This window comes from Pyxicephalus adspersus, chromosome 11, assembly GCF_032062135.1.
Source record: "Pyxicephalus adspersus chromosome 11, UCB_Pads_2.0, whole genome shotgun sequence".
NCBI lineage: Eukaryota > Metazoa > Chordata > Amphibia > Anura > Pyxicephalidae > Pyxicephalus > Pyxicephalus adspersus.
In genome coordinates, this window is record NC_092868.1 from 1,443,934 (window position 1) to 1,465,171 (window position 21,238).

The window sequence follows — 21,238 nt, forward strand, 5'->3', positions numbered from 1 at the left end:
AACCCAACATAACCCGATATACCCAACCCTAACCATAAACCCAACATAACCCGATATACCCAACCCTAAATATAACCCAACATAACCCGATATACCCAACCCTAACCATAAACCCAACATAACCCGATATACCCAACCCTAACCATAAACCCAACATAACCAGATATACCCAACCCTAACTATTCTAATTCTAACCCGTCACTGATCCTTATTATCACACCACCTCTAAACTATAATTTTATAACACTAGCCCTAACTACAACCATAACCATAAACTCATCACTAACCAATAAAAACTCCAACTGCAACCCTAACACTAACCCTATTTCTGACCCTAACTTAACACTAACAGTTTTTACCCCTTACTATAACCCTAACCCGACACTAATCCCCCCTTCCCTATATCTCATGCCCCGGAGGTAACAGTGACCCTTAATGGTAACCCCAACACAAACACCAAACCTAATGGTAATATTTGACCCAATCCAACACTAACCCTATGTAATCCCCAACACTGAATACAACATTGACCCCAGTTATCACCCTGACACTGAGCCCAGGGGTAATATTAACCTGAATAGTACCCCAGTGGTAAGTGTAGCCTGGGCACTTATCGTACCTCTGGTGGCAATACTTACCCTAACGGTAACTCTACCTATAACCCCCAAACTCTCCCCAGCACTCATCCTGAGTGTTATTACCAACCCAGGTACTTACCTGACCTTGATGGTATTACCCCAACACCCTAGAGTTATTACACCAACACTTTTGAGTTATTACCCCAACACCCTAATCGTAATATTAACCTTAGAGACTCTTACTTGCCCTTCACAATGCCCTGGCACCAACCCCTGTGGTCACACTGGACCTGATGGTAATACTTACCCCAACACCTTAGAGTTAATACCCCAAACCTAGAGGTAATACTAACTTTAAGGGCATTTACCGCCATGCCCCAGCACCACCCCCGGTGGTCACACTGACCATTGCACCATTGTAGATTTCCCATCTGCTGGTCCTCAGGGATGAGCATGACACAGAGGGTGCTCTGAAGTCTCGTATTTCACCTGCTCTCCCTTTTTTTTCAGTTTGGCGAAGAGTGGGAAATCTTCCTGGCCAAGCCAAATGGCTCCATCCTGCCCACCTCCCTCCACCAGTTGCTGCCGATGTCCTTCGGACCGGAGATGCTGAAGATGCGAGACTGACGCCCCCGAGGATTCTGCTATTTATTGGGGGCGCCGGGTGTCTTCCAATCACAGTGACCCCCAGATACAGGAGATCGACCAATACAGAATGCACCGTGTATATCTAAACCCAGGGATGGAGATGTCCCATATTGCAGCTCCCCTGTCCTCAGATGTGGTGCATCTGTTTTCTTTATGGTCATCGGCTGATCCTGCCAGTAACACACTTCCTGTTCAAGGGTGACCACCCAGCATGGTGTCTATTAGGGAACATCGTTGTCACCCTAGCACTAAACACCGATCATCATGACAGGGGGAGGGGTTCTGTAATCTTAGCAGTACAACACAAACAGGAAGTTATCAGCACCCAGTATGTCTGGCAGGATCAACATTTTTTTTTTTGAACTGATATAATCAAATACTTTAAATTTGATGTTCAACAGATCAAACATAATAAAATAATACATTTCTAATAATAAAATCAAATTTAAACTGTTTCCGTCTCATCTTTGTAAGTTTTATAAATGTGGATGAATTTTAGAATACTGGGAGAACAAGGCCACGCCCCCTCATTAAAATAATACATTTTAATGGTGGACACACAGCATGCTGCTCGTGTGATCAGAAAGGAAGGGCTGGCACATCTTGGTGGGTGTCAGTTAATCTGCATGGGTGGTGCCTATGTTCATGGGCGGGGCTAAAACCAGGGAACACATATTCTGCATTTTCACAGATCCTGATGAAGCTGCAAACTGAGGATTCCTGGGGTGGGGAGGGGTTGTTACCCCAAAAGGGTAACCTCTGGTTACCCCGCCTCTACTGAGCCATGATTGGATAGCAGTTTGGGGAGGGGAAGCCAGGAATACCACAATCTTAGAAGCAGCCAACGGCTTTGTAGGGATGGTGTTGAGGCAGTGGGTGGGTTTAAAGTGTGAGCGTACAGGATGATGTTTGTCAAGGGCCCAACTAAAGCCTTTCTGGGGGCCCCACTGATTTCCACACCCCTGACTGGCTTTCATTCAAATGAATCCTGCAGTGGCTGTGGTTGGGACAGTAGAGTTTGAGCTCTTCAGATGAACGCTGCGAAAATTATTAAAAGTAAAAAAAAAAAGATTCTCAACGTCCAATCAGCAGAGAGGTGACCCCAGGAAGATGGATGTCCGAGCATCCCCGCAATGAGGATCCAGATCACCGATTGGCCAGAAATGGAGCCAATCCATCAATTCAATATTTTATCACAAGTTATTCCTCAAAAGTTTTCCATGGCTGGGCCCTATCCTTCCACCAATCTCTGTTCATCTCCTTGGTCATTATCACAGGAAGTGATGGAAATGCAACACATTGGTTGTCACCGGAACAGAAGGTAAATCCTCCAATAGGAACACCAAGACGAGACATCCTGTCACATATCTGGAATCTTCTCAGCAGGACACAGAGAGTTCTTGTGACAACAAAGGGAGATTTCTTTTCACTTCCTGTTGGGTTCACAATACAGGAAGTGAGGGGGAATATCTCTGATAGGATGAGAGACAGCAAAAACAAGTCTCCCACCCTTCCCTACTTACTGCATGGGACATTCACTGGGTACATAACTGCTATGTAATACACACACCAGTAAGATTCACTGGCATTGAATGTCTGGTGAATGTCACATTGGCCCTGTAGATGTAATAGGTGGTACTTTGTTTCCTGTAGATTTATTAGATTGTTGTTAGCACGAATATGATTGGTCGGTCGTTTAATTCACCGCAGATCCGATTCCTGATCTATTGAAAAATAAGATTTGAAGCCGACCAATCACAAGCAACAGTTTTCTGAGTTTTGGATCGGAATTGTTGGTAAAGATCGCTCAGAAGTACAAAATGACGACATCCAATCAGAGCTCTGTCTGTCCTGTGTATGGCCTGCCCCCGTCCTACAATTGGGGGGCAGAATATTGGACACGGATCTGCCATAATTTGGGTCACCAATCGGGTAATCTGCCCGCCGATCGCTCAGTCAGCAGATCCGCTCATCAGAGCCGCCCGTGCAATCGTCTCATCAGATGATTTCCTTATTCCTGAATTCCATCAATTGGAAGTGATCAACATCTCGATCAATCAGATCAGAAGATTTCAGAGACACATCACCAATCGAGAGATCCCAGGAATATTGATTGGTGATCGGTTTGATTGATTGATGTGTGTGGGGTCACAATTCACCGATTTTATTATCTGATATAAATGATGATTGGATTGGGAATCGATGAACAGGATATCGTTTGATCTGTGTATGGTCCAACCCCCCCACCCATAGAGAGAAGCTAATGTAAGCAGCTGCTATAAATACCCGCGGGGTCACCTGATCAGATGCCTTTATTTAGGGAGCTGAGGGGTTACACGAGGTTCCCAGCAGGGGCCGGGGGGGCCGGGAGGGGGTTGGGGGGGGTGTATTCGTCCGGCTGTACTTTGAGCCCTGCAGACAGCTCCGCCATCATGGCCAATCTCCGTACAATCTGCAGACTTCTCTGCCTGGGCTCCGGCCCTCAGGGGCCACTCGGCGTTTCTCTGTCGTCATTGAGACAGACGGCGGTCCTACAATCGGGATTTCCGGGGGCTCAGATCCAGGTTTCCCCCCGGAGGGGTCTCTCGGATAAGAAGTTTAATGTCCCCCTGAGCGCGGAGTTTGTGGCCCGGCCCTCGGGGGTTTGCACCATGATGAAGCTGCCCTATCAGGAGTCGGCGGAGGGGCTGGACGCGGCGTTTATCGGCGTGCCGCTGGATACCGGGACCTCCAACCGACCCGGAGCCAGGTAAGGGGGAAGAATTTATACTGATCATGTGACTAATAATTCCTGAGCTGTGATTGGCTGCCCATAGATACATGATACAAATATTGATACATTGTAGTACTTTGACAGGCCCATGAATATTTTAATCTGATTGGACAAAATCCTTGTGTTCACCAAACACTGCTATCGGATTGGACGATCAGCTTCATATAGTAGGGAATAAACGTTGGGTTGGTTTCATAACGTTACATTTCATAGAGATTGTATGGAGATTGTACAATTAGATTGTAATATTTAGGGAAAGTTTAGGATTTGCCATCACTGTGTGCCATCACAGGCTCCGCCCCTTCAATCAACTATTTTGTGTCCCAGGTTTGGGCCCCGGCACATCCGGGCCGAATCCTCCATGGTCAGAAGATTTAATATAACCACCAGATCCGCGCCCTACGACTCCATCATGGTGGCCGACATCGGGGACGTCAATGTGAATCTGTACGACTTGAAGGACAGCTGCCGGAGGATCAGAGAGGCTTATCAGAGAATCATGGCGACCGGATGCATCCCCCTAACATTAGGTACGGAGGGGGGGGCCCTATATAAATCTCACTAGAGGAGCCACAGATAATCACTTCCTCAGGTGACAACTAAAATTGGATTTCCATCACTTTAGAGAAATTTCATCTCACTTCCTGTTGTGTCTCAGACACAGGAAGTGATGAAAATTCCCCTTAAAGGATACAAATCACATATTGAGGTCTGTAGGTGCTGCAGCTGCATTTGTTTTTTTTTTTTTGGACGTTTGGAAACGTTTTCAACACTACCAATTAATCCTGCCAGATATTCAGTGGGATTGGCACTTCCTGTAAGCTGAAAGCCCCCAAACTTTAGCTTTTTTCTCTACAATACTAATCGTATCAGACCCCAGGTGATGGAGATGAACAAAGGGCAGAAGACATGCCACTACATCCGAGCCACACCTGTTTAATTCCTCCTACCTTGCCACACCCATTTAGCCGGTCCTAGTTTAGGTAAGCCACACCCCCTGATCCCTCCTATCTTAGATAATCCACATCTATTGAGTTCCTCCTACCTTACATAAACCATAGCTGCTTAGCCCCTCCCGATTCAGCTAAACCACACCCATTAAGTCCCTCCCATTTTAGAGACCCTATACTTACTTAGCCACATCCAATTTAGAAAAGCTACACCTATTGAGCCCCTCCCAATTTAGATAAACCACATCTATTGAGCTCCCCAAACTGCACATAGGCCCAAATATTGTACCATTTCTGTTAGCTAAGTCCCTCCCATTTTAGTTCAACCATACCTGCTTAGCACCTCCCAATTTAACTAAGCCACACCCATTGGGCCATCCTACTTTAGAGTTCCCATACTTGCTTAGCCCCACCTACTTTTGAAAAGCTACACTTACTGAGCCCCTTCCAATTTAGATAATCCACACCCATTGATCTACTCCTATGTTAATTAAGCCACACCCATTGAGTCCCTCCCTCTTTAGGTAAGCCACACCTTCTTCTAGCTATTGCACTCTTCATACGCAGTGACAACCCCACTCTGTTTGGGCTTCCAAGGACCAAATGGTGGTCACCTTACAATCAGCGCCTCGATTTGTCCTGGCCAATAGGAAGATAACAGCGGTCCCACCCTGTACAACAGTGCAGAATGCTGCACGTGGGGCCCCCAAAGCCTTATGGTAATGACCAGAATTAATATAATCTCCCCATTGTAGCCCCATGCAGCAAGTAGAATGTGGGGTCACCCAACACTGTATGACCTGGAAGGAACCACAAGTCCCAGCCTTCCACCCATGCATTGTCCGGTCTGAGATCAGCAAGAAGCCCCTCAATTTTAATACAGATTTTTATTTTCTTCTTCGCAGGAGGCGACCACACAATCACTTACCCCATCCTACAGGCCGTAGCCGAAAAGTAAGTACTGGCCCTTGTAGGATATACATCTGGGGGGGGCAGACCGGAACTAATATTTCACACCGACAAAACAATTCCTTGTTGTTCCCCCCAGGCACGGGCCGGTTGGTTTGGTCCATGTGGACGCGCACACTGACACGGGGGACCAGGCGCTCGGAGAGAAGATCTACCACGGGACGCCATTCCGGCGCTGCGTGGATGAGGGGCTCCTGGACTGTAAGAGGGTGGTACAGATCGGAATCCGAGGCTCCTCCTACACCGCCGATCCCTACAAATTCTGCAGAGACCAGGTATGTCCTCCTCTGATAGGTGACCTCCGCAAACTTAGTACAGCCATTTATTCCCTTGATGAAACCAAACATGGGGCCACAAAAGCCTGAAGGGTCGGGGGCTATGATGGGAACATGCTAATGGCAGCCACATATAGGAGGGCCCCGAGCTATTACCCGTGTTGGCCGTGCAGGTATCTGAATAAAGTCTTGGTTTTCCTGCAGGGTTTCCGTGTCGTCTTAGCTGAAGATTGCTGGTTCAAGTCTCTGGTTCCGCTCATGTCGGAAATTCGGCTCCAGATGGGGGATAAACCCGTCTACATCACCTTTGACATTGACGGAATCGACCCATCGTTTGCCCCCGGCACTGGGACTCCCGAGATTGCCGGGCTTACAACACACCAGGTGGGTCAAACCAACCCATAGACCGTTAGGTTGAGCTGCCGAAGACTTGGAAGTCATCAATACAACCCCGGCCTAAGCTGCCCATCCATGCAGCATGGAAATATGGCGGCTGGGGCAATTCTCCCTTCACTGTCCAATGTAAAATCTCCTCCAATAACGGCAGCTCCAACTGGCTAATTGAATCCAGTGAAAACTTTTCTTGGTTTTTCTTCTTCAGGCTTTGGAGATCATACGTGGCTGCAAGGGAATGAACATCGTAGGGTGCGACCTGGTGGAAGTGGCCCCAATGTATGACCTGTCAGGTAAGTGACCCTGTGTATGGCGCCTGGGCTTGGGAGTGTGGGCGAGCCAAAGTTTTGCAAAGGATTGTGGGTAACTCGGAGTCCATAGGAGACACTGGGGGTAGCAGGGGCCACTGATGACCAATAGCAGAGCAGGAAGGGCTCCATGTTTGCTGTTAGAGGATTCTGGGAAGGAGAGCCAATGGAGCAAACTTGGCAGCTCATAAAAGTCATGTGACCACCAATGATTGGCTCAATACAATACGGGAAGTTTATGGGAAAGAACGCAGAGGGAGGAGCCATGACGACTCTGCAGAGGTCACAGGCACTGCCATCAATTTCTAGTCTGCCGCAGGTATAGGCTGTGTACCAGTTATATCGGCGCCCTATACTGTCACCTTGTACTACTACATTGACAGTTTGAAACCCCGAGGGGTTTAGACAAAATGAGAGGCCCAAATTCTGGCTCCTTCATAATTTATTACATTGGTTGTTGCAGGAAATACAGCTCTGACCGCAGCCAACCTCCTGTTTGAGATGCTGTGTGTTCTACCCAATGTGAAGAACTACTAGGAGGGCAATACCAAGACCAGAAAGCAGAGGGCGCTCAATAAACACTACAACACCCGACACCTGACAAGAGGGATCGGAAGGATGCTGCAGCGGTGAGCTTTATCCAGGGGAAACAAGCGCTGGACCAGGCTGAGAAAAAGAAAATCAGTGAATGTAAATTGACTTCCTGATGAGCAGCCAATCAAATATTAGCTGAAGCTTACAGAGCTCTGAGGATAACAAAATTATTTTTACTTAAACTATTAGGATAAAGCCATTCACTAAAATCTAATAAAATGTTTGCACTAATCATTGTTATTAAAATAATCCTTGGTGATCCTGCCATGAAGGTCTTTGTTCTGGAACTTCCTGTTGTAGGGTGACAACATTCAAGCAGTCTCTCACTCCTCGGTTGTCACATGAAGACACCTAGTGGTTGTGACAACACATTGAACAGACTGTTAGGTGCATGGAGACAGGAAGCGACTCAACAGGAAGTAAGAGCCCCCTACTGTTTGGTTAGTGAATAGGTCTGTATGTCAATAAGGTGACATTTGCTCTATGATCACAGGCCAGAAAAATCTAGAACGTGTTAATGATCATTCACCCAAATCCCTCCTGGAGCGAGCAGACCCAGCAATCATTGTAACACCAAATATTAATAAGTCATTGGGCCGAGGGTACAAAGTGTATAGAGAAGTTATATATCCCCACTGCTGGGATCATTTTCTATTAAAGTGTCTTAGAAATCTGTGTATGAGTAATCTGGCCCCCTGGAAATCATTTGTAAGGTGGTAAATGACCCTGAAGTAGGCCAAAGGGGATGCCAATTTAAAGCTGAACTCCGGGCACAAATCTTTTATTTCCCTCAAAGGCCACAAGGGGTATAAATCTGCTGTGTGCAGCAACAAACCCAGATGTGGCCTTGTGAATGTATCAGGGACATCAGCATAGACTGCACAGGGAGTAGAGATGTAGGAGGGGATTAGAAGCTCCACCCTTCTAGTCTTGTCTGCAGCCCTCCTTTAGTGGGTGGGGCTTCTAGTCTCCTCCCACACATTGTATTACAGGAAGCTCCTATGCACTGGATCACAGCACAGCGGTTCGGATTGCAGTGATAACCCACAGGGCTCATATATAGAGACAATATTGTAAGCCTTCATGCAATAGACTGTAAGCTCTTCGGAGCAGGGTCCTCTCCTCCTCCTGTGTCACTGTCTGTATTAGTCTGTCATTTTCAATCCCTATTTAATGTACAGCGCTGCATAATATGTTGCGCTATATAAATACTTTTTATTAACAATAATAATCCAAGTTGCTCACTGAGACTCACCCTCAGCCAATCATGTTTTTTTTACACATGTGACAAGAACATGGGGACCGGAGCAGAACAATGACATCATCAGTCTGCTGCTAGCTTACTGTTCAATCACAGGCTGGGGGGAGGGGACACTGGTGACCACCCAAACTGCTTGACTGTGACAATGTTAGGTTGACCCGCACTCCCCAATGACATCACGGCACACATCACACAGTCGCCAATGACCCCGCGCCACACATCAGACGGTAAAATAGTTTATTTCAGATTTCAATGCAGTAATTCATTATCTTAAAACAAACGAACAAAAAAATATACAAATGACCATATAAGTTAAATAATATAAAAACTAAATAAGTTATTTCCTAAAAAAAAAAAAAAAAAAGTGCAAAGTTTTCTGCCAGAAATAATTTAATATGAAATGGATTTCCTAGTGTTCTTATTCCATCGGTCAGGGGGAACGTTCCAGGGGGGAGTAATCGTGCAATGATCTTTAGTACCCTGCAAGCTGGGTGAATGCGCTGGTCATGTGACAGCAGTGGGAGGGGCAAAGACCCAGAATGATTAGATTATAGAGAACTAGAATGGTGGGCTAGGGGCAGCTTAAGTCTGCGCCGTTCTGGCTATGTTGATTTAAAGCCGATTGTTGGGCACCTCCAGTGCTAGGGGTACAGCGATTGGTCACAAATATCTTTGGTATTTAATAACCATTCTAGGAGAAAAATATCACAGAAGTGGGAGAATAAATATCTATAAGGCCTTCGTAACTATCAGCCTCAGCGATTAATGTGACTGCAAGCTGTCAGCTGCCATCAAGCTGCCTGCCTGAGTCTTTTACAGCATCGTCCAGCTCCAAATGATTATGGGAGCACTGTCGCTTTAAGTAAACACCAGGCAGAGCATCAGCTTGTGTCAATCAGCTTCCTAAAGTGACAGCACCCCCATTATTATCTGTTTATTATTCCCAAACCTCAGCTGAAACTAAAAAGAATAGCTATGACAAAGCTGGCTCAAACTGCAAATGTCCTCTAAAAGTTCAATCTACCCAAACGATGAAACCTGTACAGGCCATCTACTGAACAGGTGAGGTGTAAGACCTGGCCAGGAGATCCTGTAATGCAGGAATGTCTGAACAGCAATGGCCAACCCATCAAATGTTATTGTAAGAAAATCGAGCAGCCCCCATACTGTAGGGAACATATAAACTGGATCCCCAGCACTGCAAACCAGTCAGACAGCGTGCACATCTATAGGGAACATGCTGGCTATTACAGTTCACATTTCCTGCTCACCAGCTGCTTTGGAGGGAAGCTGCTGTCCAGGGAATGTGTAAATGAATAATCTCTGCCTAGAAGGGCTGGGTGTACAAATCCTCACCTTAGGCCACCATTCAGATGTCAGTGTTCAACACACAATTTTTTTTTATTTAAGCTAGGTGGGAAGATGCTGTAGGTAGGTGGCAGCCCCAGTATTGTAAACCAATTATTCAGTAACCACCCAAAAACAGCCAAGTGCTAACTGAAAAGTGCTGGGTGGTGCACCCAGCTAAAAGGGTTTGGGGTTATCACTGAGAACCAATTTGGTGCCATGTACAGCTGGCAGACTTAGGCTGATCCTAGAACGGAAGAAGAGAGCAGAATGAGATGAGAAAGTCAGGAAGCCTCAGCAGAGCAGAAATCTCCATCCCTATGATTTATGCTCCTCAGTCTATGGAGGACACAGCTCCGGTGCGGAGACTTCTTAAGTGACAGCAGCACTGAAAGGGTTATTAATTGATTGGGGGTCAAACCCTACCGCCTAATGCACCTTGTACCAACTCCTAATTCTTTGATCCATTCACCTTCGTGTAATATGACCTTGCTGGGCTCAGCCTTCTACAGAACCTGACCCCACCAGTTTTCCAGTATAGAATTCTACAGAAGTGACCCCTAGGTGAGGCACCAGCTCTGACAACTCAATGCATTGCCGCATTCATTACAGTTCACAATCGTTTCTTTATAAACACTAAAACTGAATCCAGTCCATAAAAGCTCGGCTTCTAAGGCTTTCTTTATAGACCCCAACAGAGAAACAGAGGTGAGAAATCTGAGCTGACGAAGACCCAACGAGAAAAACTTTGGCATTTTACGAGGAAAACATAAAACTCTCCCACTGGCTTCAAAAATAAACCCATAATGATCTACGAGACGACAGATAAATTGATTGTGCGACACTAAAACCCACCCAGCAAGAAAAAAAAAAAATCCAACATTCAATGGCTGAGTATGAAATGATTTTAAATGGCTCAGATATTTAAATCCCCTTCAGTCCGCACCTTGTAAGAAAATAAAGGCAAAGATGGGTTACAAAAACACACACACAAGATTGCATGGTGTCTTTTAGCTTGGTGGTACAGCAGGAATCAGCCAGCAGGTGGCGCCAAATATTCCAACTACAGTTAAATCTATGAGGTTCTACTCCAACTCTATAGTGCTAGCTGTCATTGAATGGCTTAAAGACTGTACAGAACAACTTCCTATTGATAAACTCTGGAGCAAAATAGTTAAAATTTCTATAAAGTGTCGCCTTTTTTCCACGACTCAGAGAGAAAAAAGTTCCTGCGCAACTTTATTGCTGAACTTAAACAGCCGCTAAAGATGTATCGTATACCACAAAAAGACTTGCTTTGCATTGATAATGGCAAATGTTTGCTAGGAACCCATATTTGATAGCTTTACCCCCTTTAAAATATATCCTAGTGAGGCAAGACTGACCTCAGAAATGTTATAAATCTGAACAAAAGAATTGGGGTTAGAGGTTTGGGAGCTGCACATAAATGCAGTACCAGGCTCCTCCAGCAGGTGGTCTCTTGAGGCAGCTTATTGTAAGAAATGCAGTACTGGGCTTTTCCAGCAGGTGGCCTCTCGAGGCAGCTTAAAGCTTTTTTTATTTTGTTCCTTGGTTTTGATTGATGTAGCTAAATAGAACTTAAGACACAAGCAGGCAGTGAGTGGCATAGTCGATGGCGTCGGTATACAGCGATCCCTTTAACTCAAAGCGTGCGCCCCTCGGTCAGTTTCTTGCTCCTGGCAAAGATTGGGGGGGTACGCCGTCAAAAGCGTTTGGATCTCCCTGGCAGGATAAACGTCTTGCGTTCACAGTTTAAAAAAGAAAAAAGAAAAAAAGAGGGACCGGCCGCCCCCCCTCCTCGATGTGTGTCAGTCAAGTGAGGGCCAAGAGGGGATATAAAACCTTTGCAAAGAGCCCTCTAACAGCCGCTCCATCCACAACGACAGCTTATTTAACTTCTTTTTGATGTGGCCAGAGCCGGAGCCCAGCGAGATTTTACGCAGAGTGTCACCGGGGGGCGGGCAGTGCTCGGCCTCGTCCAGCAGCTTCTCATCCTCCAGCGTAGATTGGGCTTTGAAGAGGCAGAAGTATTTCTTGTGGCCGTTTAGGGCCAGCACGTAGCCGGTGTAATCCCGCTCCAGAAAGTGCTCGTCGTACTGATACGCGATGGTCGCCGCATCCTGAGCGAACTCCAGGAGGTATTCCAGCCATTCCCGATGCTTTTCCAGGTTCAGGAAGGAGAAGTGGAGGGAGCTGCTCCTGGAATGGGATAGGACGGAGTTATTACTGGGAACTGCAGTGGCTTATGTTTGATTAAACCTGTCTACAGGGGGCGCTGCATGCAATACAAGATCAAAAAACTATTAAACACATTTTCTCCGCGGTCTTCAGCAATGCTGGTAGAATATGGCTGGCAGGGTGCTATACATACCTTCTGGAAAACATCACAGCCCTCTTCAAGAAGTGGGCAGACCATGGCAAATAAAAATGTTTTGTAGGGTAAGCGTCAACAGGCTCCATTTGCATACACCCTATTCTAAATACCCCTCACATGTGATGCTGCACCTCCATAACTGAAATCCAATGAATGAAAGTGGAAGGTCAGGGGCAGTCAGCCTAGCGAGCAATTGGTTAGATCACCGATTCCCAACCACCATTCACCGTAGTGTGAGAGAGATCATCAGGTGTATTATAGGAAATTATCAAACCCTTCCACTGGATGGCAGCAGATAGTAATTACTTTGTGTATTTGGTGGTGTGCTGCGGGAGTTTTCTATAGTAAAATATGTGCTGTGTCTCAAGAAAGGTTGGAAAACACTGGGCTGGATGACGATGGATGTCTCCAGCTAGGGTTCTGTCTTGCTGGGGTTCTGACTTGCTGCAGCTTCTAAACTTTGGCAAGCTCATGGTGCGGGGAAATCAGAAGAAGCAATTTCAGTTCAGGAGAGGAGCTGGTAAACCTAATGGGAAGACTGGAGAGCAGCTCTACCCCTTCCACACTAATCTCTGATAAGGGCTCACACATCACACTGGCCCGATACCTGAAGGTTATAAATCACTGAACAATAAATGTAAAGGAGTTCTAAGCCGTGATGGGTCATTATTAGAGCAACTCGCACACTCACCCTGTAAACATGTACACTTCCTGGGCAAACTTTTGCAGCAGGCTGGCCTTGGTGGAGTTGGAGAGGATGAGGACCACGTTCATGTGACCTGGACGCAGCTTGACAAGGTTGCTCATATAATTCACATCTGTCAGCTCCGTCACCTCCACAAATCCCTTCCTGGGAACCCTGCGATAAAAAAAGGGAATTACAGGTTGTCTGTTAAACATTTTAGCTTGGTTTCCTCATGGCAATCTTGCATAAATGAAGGTAAGTACACAAAGAACGCCGCCTGGTGAAATGCAGAAAAGAGGCAGGATTATCAGTAAGAAAGAGAGATAGAGAGCCCCCTGCAGGTGGGAGGCCAAATTACCTGGTGCTCTCCTTGCTGTAATTGGCCTCTGAGTTCTTTTCCTTGTCGCCCGGCTCTTCTTTTTCTGAAGGAACGGAATCCCGCTCATCACTGGAGTCACTACATGGGAAGAATATATGTTTGAAAAAAAGATCTGTCACACAGAGCAACTTAAACAAAAAAACATGCCTTATGAAAACCAACAAAAGAAATATCACAGATATTCATTTGTACCAATCGCACATTTAAACCATCCTAAAACAGAATGCCGGATGAACAGCACTGCTAGTGTATATTTTCATTTATTCTAATCTTCATACAACGGTTTCAGCGGTCTGGGTCATCATCAGTGCGGTAAATGGAAACTGAGGCATACCAGGATTATGGATTTGGGACCCAACAAGGTATTACAACCTATGCGTGGAGGGCGTTTAAAAGTCTCTCATCACCAAAACCTGAACTGGTATACTTTATGTAAAAATATATATTGCGCCGACTGCAATGCAAGTGGAGAGAGAACAGCAGGGTGTTGCTCACTCACTCTACCCTTTTCCCTTTCTATACAACACTCGTTTATCTTCAGTCTTTTGTTCTTGGAAAGGATCATGAAAGACTCTTTCCAACGACAAAAATCTAACGTGTGTACACAGCCTTACTACTGATATTTTAAAACCCTTCTGCTTTAAAAGATCTAAAGAACACGGATCTCTCAAATCTAGTATAAGAGGGGTTAGGACTCAGTTACATAATATTATTATTTTATCTCAAACCTGTATAGAATCACTGTAGGATGTTATCCTATATAATATTATACATAAAGTCCTGGAAAGCTGAAGTGTAATACCTAGCCGCATGTTTTTTTGTTTTTTTTTTTAAACATGATTCTCAAAGATAAAATCCTCCAATCAACACATCCTTATCTGACTATACCAATGTTATCATCCTTTAAAGAATGTCAAATTAGAGAGGTAATGTACAGTACTATACCTTATATTTACTTTATCCATATAATGCTTTATCTATATCCATATAATATTAATATAAGGTATGTACTGTACATTAATGGGACAAAATAAAGTACAGTATTGTATCCATTAGAAGGTATCGTACTGTACATTATTAATGGGACAATACAAGGTATAGTGCTGTACTTTATCCATTCAGTACTATAGCGTATATGGTCTCATTAATAATGTACAGTACTATGAGTACAAAGAAAGGTAGGTATATTTGTGGGACTTTAAAGGCATTTCAGTACATGTCACAAAACGGGCAGAAATATAAAAAACAGACAACCCATAAGCTCTATTCAATGTACAGTACTAACAGATAAAATACAGTACTATACCCTATATTGTCCCATTAAGGTTGAACAGTACATACCTTATGACATCTAATCTAAATGTGGTAATGTATAAATAATAATAATAAAGGTAATAAAGTACAGCTTGTAATACCTAATGAATAATGTACAAACCTGAAGGCCTGAACAATGACCGTACCAAACAAGATGAAGAGAGCAGAGAAAATCAGCGATAAAAGTGGCATCATCTCCCTCCTGTACACACACAGAATCAGAAGAACAAAAGGAATTAAATATTGCAAAACGGTAAAAAGTTGTAACATTTGTTTTGTATAAAAAGCTTTTAATCCCACTTTACAACTCAATACTAAATGCATGCTAAAATCCCGGGTCTAGTGTGGAAGCGGAGTGCCATACAAACCACTAAATAAAAGATGAAATACATAAAAAGGAGATGTTTGTTTATCTGTCCCTCCATGAGATTTACATAGCTGTCACCCAGCACAGCTCAGTCTGACAGGGGCCCGTCAATCTGACTTCTTCTTGGAAAGCCTATAAAACTGGGCACCAGATTTCAGTTTGAAGACCCCTTCTGCAGCAAAGGGTACCAATAGGAAAACCAATGAGAACTTACCAGTTATTGTGGAGAACACTTTCCCACACATCTGACCAATAATCAACTGCAGTGTAGATCCAGCGCAGGAAAAACACCTAAAGACAAAAGAGATGCTTTAAATATTGCAGACTTAATTCATAATAAGAAACCTGAACAGAGCAAATCATGATATGCTGCACACTTTAGATGTACAAACACTGCAGACGTAATGCTAAATGGTGCACAATATTAGAAAATAAACAACTTCACAACCTAGGCATGTTGCCAGCTATTTTAGTATTATTATTATACAGGATTTATGTAGCACTGACATATTACGCAGCGCAAAGTCCATAGTCATGCCACTAGCTGTACCTCAAAGGAGCTCACAATCTAATGTCCTTACCATAGTCATATGTCAATAATACAGTGTAAGTGTCAACTTTGGGGGGAAGCCAATTAACCTAACTGCATGTTTTTGGAAAGTGTAAGGAAACATGGGAAGAATCTACAAACCCCATGCAGACAGTGTCCTGGCCGAGATTGGAACCTGGGACCCAGCGCTGCAAAGACTGATGTGCTAACCACTGAGCCCCCATGCTGCTTAAATTCTCCCTTTAAAGTTCTCTGCTTTGATGAAGGAAGGGTACTATAACCCCCAAAACATGTTGGCTTGTTTATGGTCACATTTCTCAACAATCTTAGATGTGCCAATACAACTTAAGTCCATAAAGGTAATACAAGCACCGGAAGACTTTATTCCATGAAGTCACAACAGATTAATATACATTACATTAATACATATACACACACACATACATATATATATATATTTATTATTATTTTTGACATACTGGATTTCTTTATAAGCCGGATGACCAAGCCCAGTAGGGTGAAATGCATCAAGGCATGTATCTGTATATGTATAGGATAAAGTCTCCCAGTGGTTTCATATCATTAAGAAAATCCAGTTGTGTTTAAATGGATGGAAGTTGCACTTGAGCAAAGCTGAAGCAGCTAACTGAGCTATGGTTGCATTCCAGCTTCCAAGCAGCAGACCTGTCTGTCTATCTCAGGTACCCACCATCCCCTTCAAATACTCACTGGAGCCAGCTCATCATTCAGATCAGACAGGTTGGCTTCTGAGGACAGGACACTCGGGTCTTTCCTTAGCCGATCCAGGAAATCGAGCAGAGAAAACTTATTGTCCTCACTCCCAGTCCAAATGTGAGCCAAAGTCTTATAGACGATTCTACCAGCTGAATTTCTTCGTTCAAGTATGGAAACCTTCCAAAGAAAAAGACCGCTCAGTCAAAAATATTCTAAGAACTTATTTAATGTAACATATAATACAAACTGCTATACCCACCGATGAATGTGCGGGGTGAATGTCCTCGCCTAGAAGTGCGCTGGCAAGCTCCCTCTGGCGGTCTTTGTAGACATAGACGAACCTGACCGTGTCCTTGGTATTAGCAGAAGCAAAAGCCAGGTAAGACTCGTAGGTTTTTCTGAATGGCTCACCCTCTACTGTTAGCAGAACAACACAGTACCTGGAAATAGTACAAGAAAGTCAGATTAATATATAGCCAGGTGACAACTACACCAATAAATGTTACCATAGACGCTGAAATACTTCATGCAAAACACACAATACTAATGCCAGAAATATTCAGAGATCTTTTGAGGCCGTAAGTATTTCAGCATTCTGTCTGGACTACTTTTTTCCACTTTTGCCACCAAAATGTCCTAAACATTGTCCATTTATAACTTTATCATCACAGCATCAACAGGATATTTCTGTTGCCACTCACTTGCGCTGCCGGTGAGACTTCCTAACCGGACACAACTCCTGAAACAGTTTCTGATTGGTCAGTCGAGCCGCTAGGAGGAACTTGTTTGTAGAGATGAAGTCATCAATAACTTGTTTTTTCATTCCCCGCGCCTGAAAGAAACAAAACAACATTAGTTCAGAATACCCAAATACCAGGTGCTGGCATCCTCAATGGATATACAAAACAAAAAATGAATTTGACTTGCAGATACTAATATAGAAAACCATTCGTCGGGCCTTCATAAGAACAATTCAAAAAGAAAATGGTTGAAGAGAGAGAGCAACACAAAATGTTTTAATAAAGTTCATTTATGTGCTACAATAACAGAAGTGAGCAATGTGTATCAGGACCTCATCTGTCCATCAGGGAAACTGTGCAAAATGCCTATGTGTTCCTTAACCCTACTGGTGAGCCCCCAAACACATGGGCATTAATGTTTACTGTAGTATTTAAAGATGGATGCACCTAACACCTGTTGTGTTAACCTGTTGTGTTCTCTCCTTCAACCCTTTCCTGCTAATTGGAATTTTCCTTATCCATAAAGGCCTTAAATGCAAGAAAAAGCATTCCAGCTTAGTCGCTCCAGTAAATATGTTCTTCTTCATTAGCTTCTTTTACATCCACATTTGTTTGCACAAAATGCAGTTCAATTCGTATGTACACAGCCCTAAGACTTCCCCGTCACATACCTGCACCACGTCGGCCGGCTTGTTAATATGCTCCTTGAAGACCAGCATAGTTGGGGCGTACATGTTGATATTGTACTGGCTGCTGATCTGCTCCGTCTCTCTCTGACCGAGGTCCACGTAACCAAATGACAGGTAATCTTTATAAGCAAATGCTGTGAGCTGACAAAGAAACACAAATTTGTGAATACTCTGAAGTTTTATTAGCTAAATGCTTAAAGCAGACCTAAACTCAATTTCTTTATTACTTTACATAAAAGGGTAAAGGGCTGCTCCTTTTGTGCACACCTGATCCTGCATTTCCACAAGGGGCATATTTTCCACTAAGGGGAAAGAGAGGCCAATCTCATGCATGTGCAGTGAGATCGGCTCTCTTTCTTTCATCTTTAACAGCGGCTATGTCACCCGATCTCACACCTGCACAGTGCGAGATTAGGTGACCTAGCAAGAAGACCGAAGAAGAGGAAAGACAAGACTAAAGATGGCGGCACCTGGCACTTCCTCCGGGACGAAGAGGAATTCCAGGATGACACAGGACCAGTTCGAGGGAAGGTCCAGCACTGCTGAGGGATTAAAGGTGAATGTAGTGCTGCTTTAATATTTTTAAAGAGGATTTATTTAGCGGCAACATATTATGCAGCGCTGTACATTAAAGCTGCGTACACACGTGCAATTATAGTCGTTGGAAAGGATCTTTCACGATCCACCAAGACGGATCCACGGACGATGAACGACACCGACTGTACACACGCCAGATTCTCGCCCGATATCTGGCCGATGCCGATTATCGTGCGAGAAAAATCTGACGTGTGTACGCAGCTTAGGGGTTGCAAATGACAGACAGATACAGTGACACAGGAGGAGGAGAGGATGCTGCCCAGAGGAGCTTACAATCTAAGAGGTGGGGGAAGTATCACACAATAGGAGCCATTTACCACTGCTGTCTGATATACCTGTGAAGTATTTCTACCACTATGCATGACATGAAGGACACCTACCCAGCCCCTCCAACTCCTGCACCACCTCCTTCCATACGGGCTCGATGTGGATGCAGCTGAAGCACCAATCAGAGGTGATCTTGATGAGGTAGGGTTTGCGGAAGCTGTCTGGGACCACTTCATTGATATAATGAGAGAACTGTAGGAGATATTTCTCATCGCTGGAGTCTCGGCGTTCCGAGTTGAAGGGGAAATGGAAGAACGATTCATCAAAGTAGAAACTGTCATGAAAGTGTCGGAAATGATGGTGGTGATGCTGCTGCTGGGCATAACCTTGATTTTCACCTAAGTCGCCGTACCGGTCGTAGTTGGTTCTCTTCTCCTCATTGGACAGAATCTGAAAGGTAAATTGATGCAATTGTTATTTGATTGGACAGTAAAGGAGCAAATGGGAAAGAAGACAATTCCTATTCTAGCCAATTACATTTCTGAGAATGCCCCCCTGCATACCTCATAGGCTTTGCTGACTTGGATGAATTTGTCTTCTGCTCCGGGGTTCTTGTTTTTATCTGGATGCCTGAAATGAGAGATTTGTATCAATACATTGGACACCCCCTGGGATACAACCTGTGATTGGACGATACAGAACAGCCGTGGCACATAGACAAGAATACAAGCTGACATTCAGCACAGCGCTCACCATTCCCGGGCAAGCTTCTTGTACGCCTTCTTAATGTCGGCTTGGCTAGCGGTCCGACTCACGCCTAGAATGCGGTACGGGTCAAAATCGGCGGCCGACAGGATCTTTAGGGCTACGATGAAGAATACCAGGAGCCGCAGGAGAAGGCGCAATTTTCTGTGGCCCATATCTCACGCTGTCACACTAATACCTGCAGGGAGAAAAGATAAAGAGACGCTCAGATTGCAGCACTGATATACGAATAAAGGTGCCAAATACAATGCAAAGGGCAGCCCCCTGCCCCGCTAAACCCCCTATTACAGAATTAGCTCTGTGGCCCCTTGAGCGGCTGGTGGGGCCAATATTAAAGTGAACCTGTTGCTTGACCCTTTATGACCCAGGTTACATGAAAAAGTTACAATTTCTTGCTGACTGCTCCTATGACTGCTGAAAGCACCATCCACGGCCCCTATTCTCATAACGCTACCATGCGTGATCTACCTAAAGGTCCAACGTGGCCGCCTTGAGGTGCCCGCCCCAAACCGGGACACACACAGAACAGAAGCCCTTCAAAGCCACTCCCCTGGCTCCTCCTACTGGCAGCCCTGATAGATGAGCTACCCCTAGGGAAAGCTGAGCGTTCTACCAACATGGGGTAACCGAATCATAACTCCATGTACAGCAATAATAATGATACAGGGCTGCATCACTCCTACAGAGGATGCGATCACATGACTGCAGAATAATAAATCACATGACCAAAGGCATGAGATCACATGACTAACCCCTGCCCAGTACAGTGTGCACTACTGACAGGAAGCAGGTGGGGACACGGCATAATGTAAACATTTTACATACGTTTGGATATTTGTGGCTGCAGTAAGAGCAAATCTGTGATTACTGCACAGAGGAATGTGGGGGATAAGGATGGAGATGATGGGGGGGGGGGTTGTGTGAGGGGACATTGGGGGACTGCGGGATGGAGATGACATGGTGGGGAGGGGGGGGTGATGGCACACTGGGGGATGACTGAGCCCCAGGTGAGTACAGGTCACCTGGTATCCCATGGACGGGAGGTGGAATCATGCCAGAGCAGTGAAGTGAGGGATGGAGATGACAGGGTGACAAACGATAGAAGGATGACAGGGACCCTAGGTTAGTGTACAGGGGATATCACACTAGGGAGGTGAAGCGAGGTATGAAGGTGACGAGGGGAGGGGATTATGTAGGGCCCCAGGTTAGGATACAGGTGATATCACACAGGTGAAGAGGTGACATGGGGAGGGGTATGATGGGGGGCCCCAGGTTAGGGTACAGGTGAAGAGGTGACGGAGAGGAGGGGTACGATGCGGGGCCACAGGTTAGGGTACAGGTGATATCACACAGGTAAGGAGGTGACGGCGGAGGGGTATGATGGGGGGCCCCAGGTTGGGGTACAGGTGAGGTGGTGTATAATGGGGGCCCCCAGGTTGGGGTACAGGTGATATCACAGGTGAGGAGGTGACAGATGAGGGTATGATGGGGGCATCAGGTTAGGGTACAGGTGTAATCACACAGATGAGGAGGTGACAGTGGGAGGGGTATAATGGGGGGCCCCAGGTTAGGGTACAGGTGTAATCACACAGGTGAGGAGGTGACAGGGGCAGGGGTGTAATGGGGGGCCCCAGGTTGGGGTACAAGTGATATCACAGC

General features: G+C 45.2%; 3 protein-coding genes across 3 annotated transcripts in view; 2 read left to right on the plus strand and 1 right to left on the minus strand.

The window, feature by feature from the left end:
* Nucleotides 1-1,679, plus strand: part of CDA (cytidine deaminase) — a 9,233-nt gene extending 7,554 nt beyond the window's left edge. Inside the window, exon 4 of the mRNA XM_072426070.1 lies at nt 1,089-1,679. Within this exon, the coding sequence (XP_072282171.1) occupies nt 1,089-1,205 (117 nt within the window). The 3' untranslated portion in view covers nt 1,206-1,679. The remainder of the gene's footprint in view (nt 1-1,088) is intronic.
* Nucleotides 1,680-3,615: 1,936 nt separating this feature from the next.
* AGMAT (agmatinase (putative)) lies at nt 3,616-7,759 on the plus strand. Its single transcript, XM_072426108.1, has 7 exons — nt 3,616-3,975; nt 4,327-4,529; nt 5,855-5,903; nt 5,998-6,193; nt 6,398-6,577; nt 6,795-6,879; nt 7,358-7,759. Exons 1-7 carry the CDS (start codon nt 3,659-3,661, stop codon nt 7,429-7,431), a joined length of 1,104 nt encoding a protein of 367 aa, XP_072282209.1. The 5' UTR covers nt 3,616-3,658; the 3' UTR covers nt 7,432-7,759.
* A 2,893-nt stretch (nt 7,760-10,652) lies between these two features.
* The window catches only part of DNAJC16 (DnaJ heat shock protein family (Hsp40) member C16), an 11,850-nt gene continuing 1,264 nt past the window's right edge, over nt 10,653-21,238 (minus strand). The window contains exons 2-14 of the mRNA XM_072426735.1: nt 19,568-19,757; nt 19,378-19,444; nt 18,928-19,264; nt 18,218-18,252; nt 17,933-18,136; nt 17,223-17,353; nt 16,781-16,961; nt 16,516-16,698; nt 15,451-15,527; nt 14,991-15,071; nt 13,535-13,633; nt 13,183-13,350; nt 10,653-12,316 (exon numbers count right to left, since the gene is read on the minus strand). Of these exons, the coding sequence (XP_072282836.1) occupies nt 11,926-12,316; nt 13,183-13,350; nt 13,535-13,633; nt 14,991-15,071; nt 15,451-15,527; nt 16,516-16,698; nt 16,781-16,961; nt 17,223-17,353; nt 17,933-18,136; nt 18,218-18,252; nt 18,928-19,264; nt 19,378-19,444; nt 19,568-19,734 (2,121 nt within the window). The 5' untranslated portion in view covers nt 19,735-19,757 and the 3' untranslated portion in view covers nt 10,653-11,925. The remainder of the gene's footprint in view (nt 12,317-13,182; nt 13,351-13,534; nt 13,634-14,990; nt 15,072-15,450; nt 15,528-16,515; nt 16,699-16,780; nt 16,962-17,222; nt 17,354-17,932; nt 18,137-18,217; nt 18,253-18,927; nt 19,265-19,377; nt 19,445-19,567; nt 19,758-21,238) is intronic.

Bases quoted from the DNA above. Each gene is read 5' to 3' on its own strand.
- AGMAT (XM_072426108.1), top strand. From the start codon at position 3,659: ATGGCCAATCTCCGTACAATCTGCAGACTTCTCTGCCTGGGCTCCGGC. The intron at 4,530-5,854 runs GTACGGAGGGGG...TCTTCTTCGCAG, and splicing joins ATGCATCCCCCTAACATTAG to GAGGCGACCACACAATCACT. The intron at 6,578-6,794 runs GTGGGTCAAACC...TTTCTTCTTCAG, and splicing joins CCGGGCTTACAACACACCAG to GCTTTGGAGATCATACGTGG.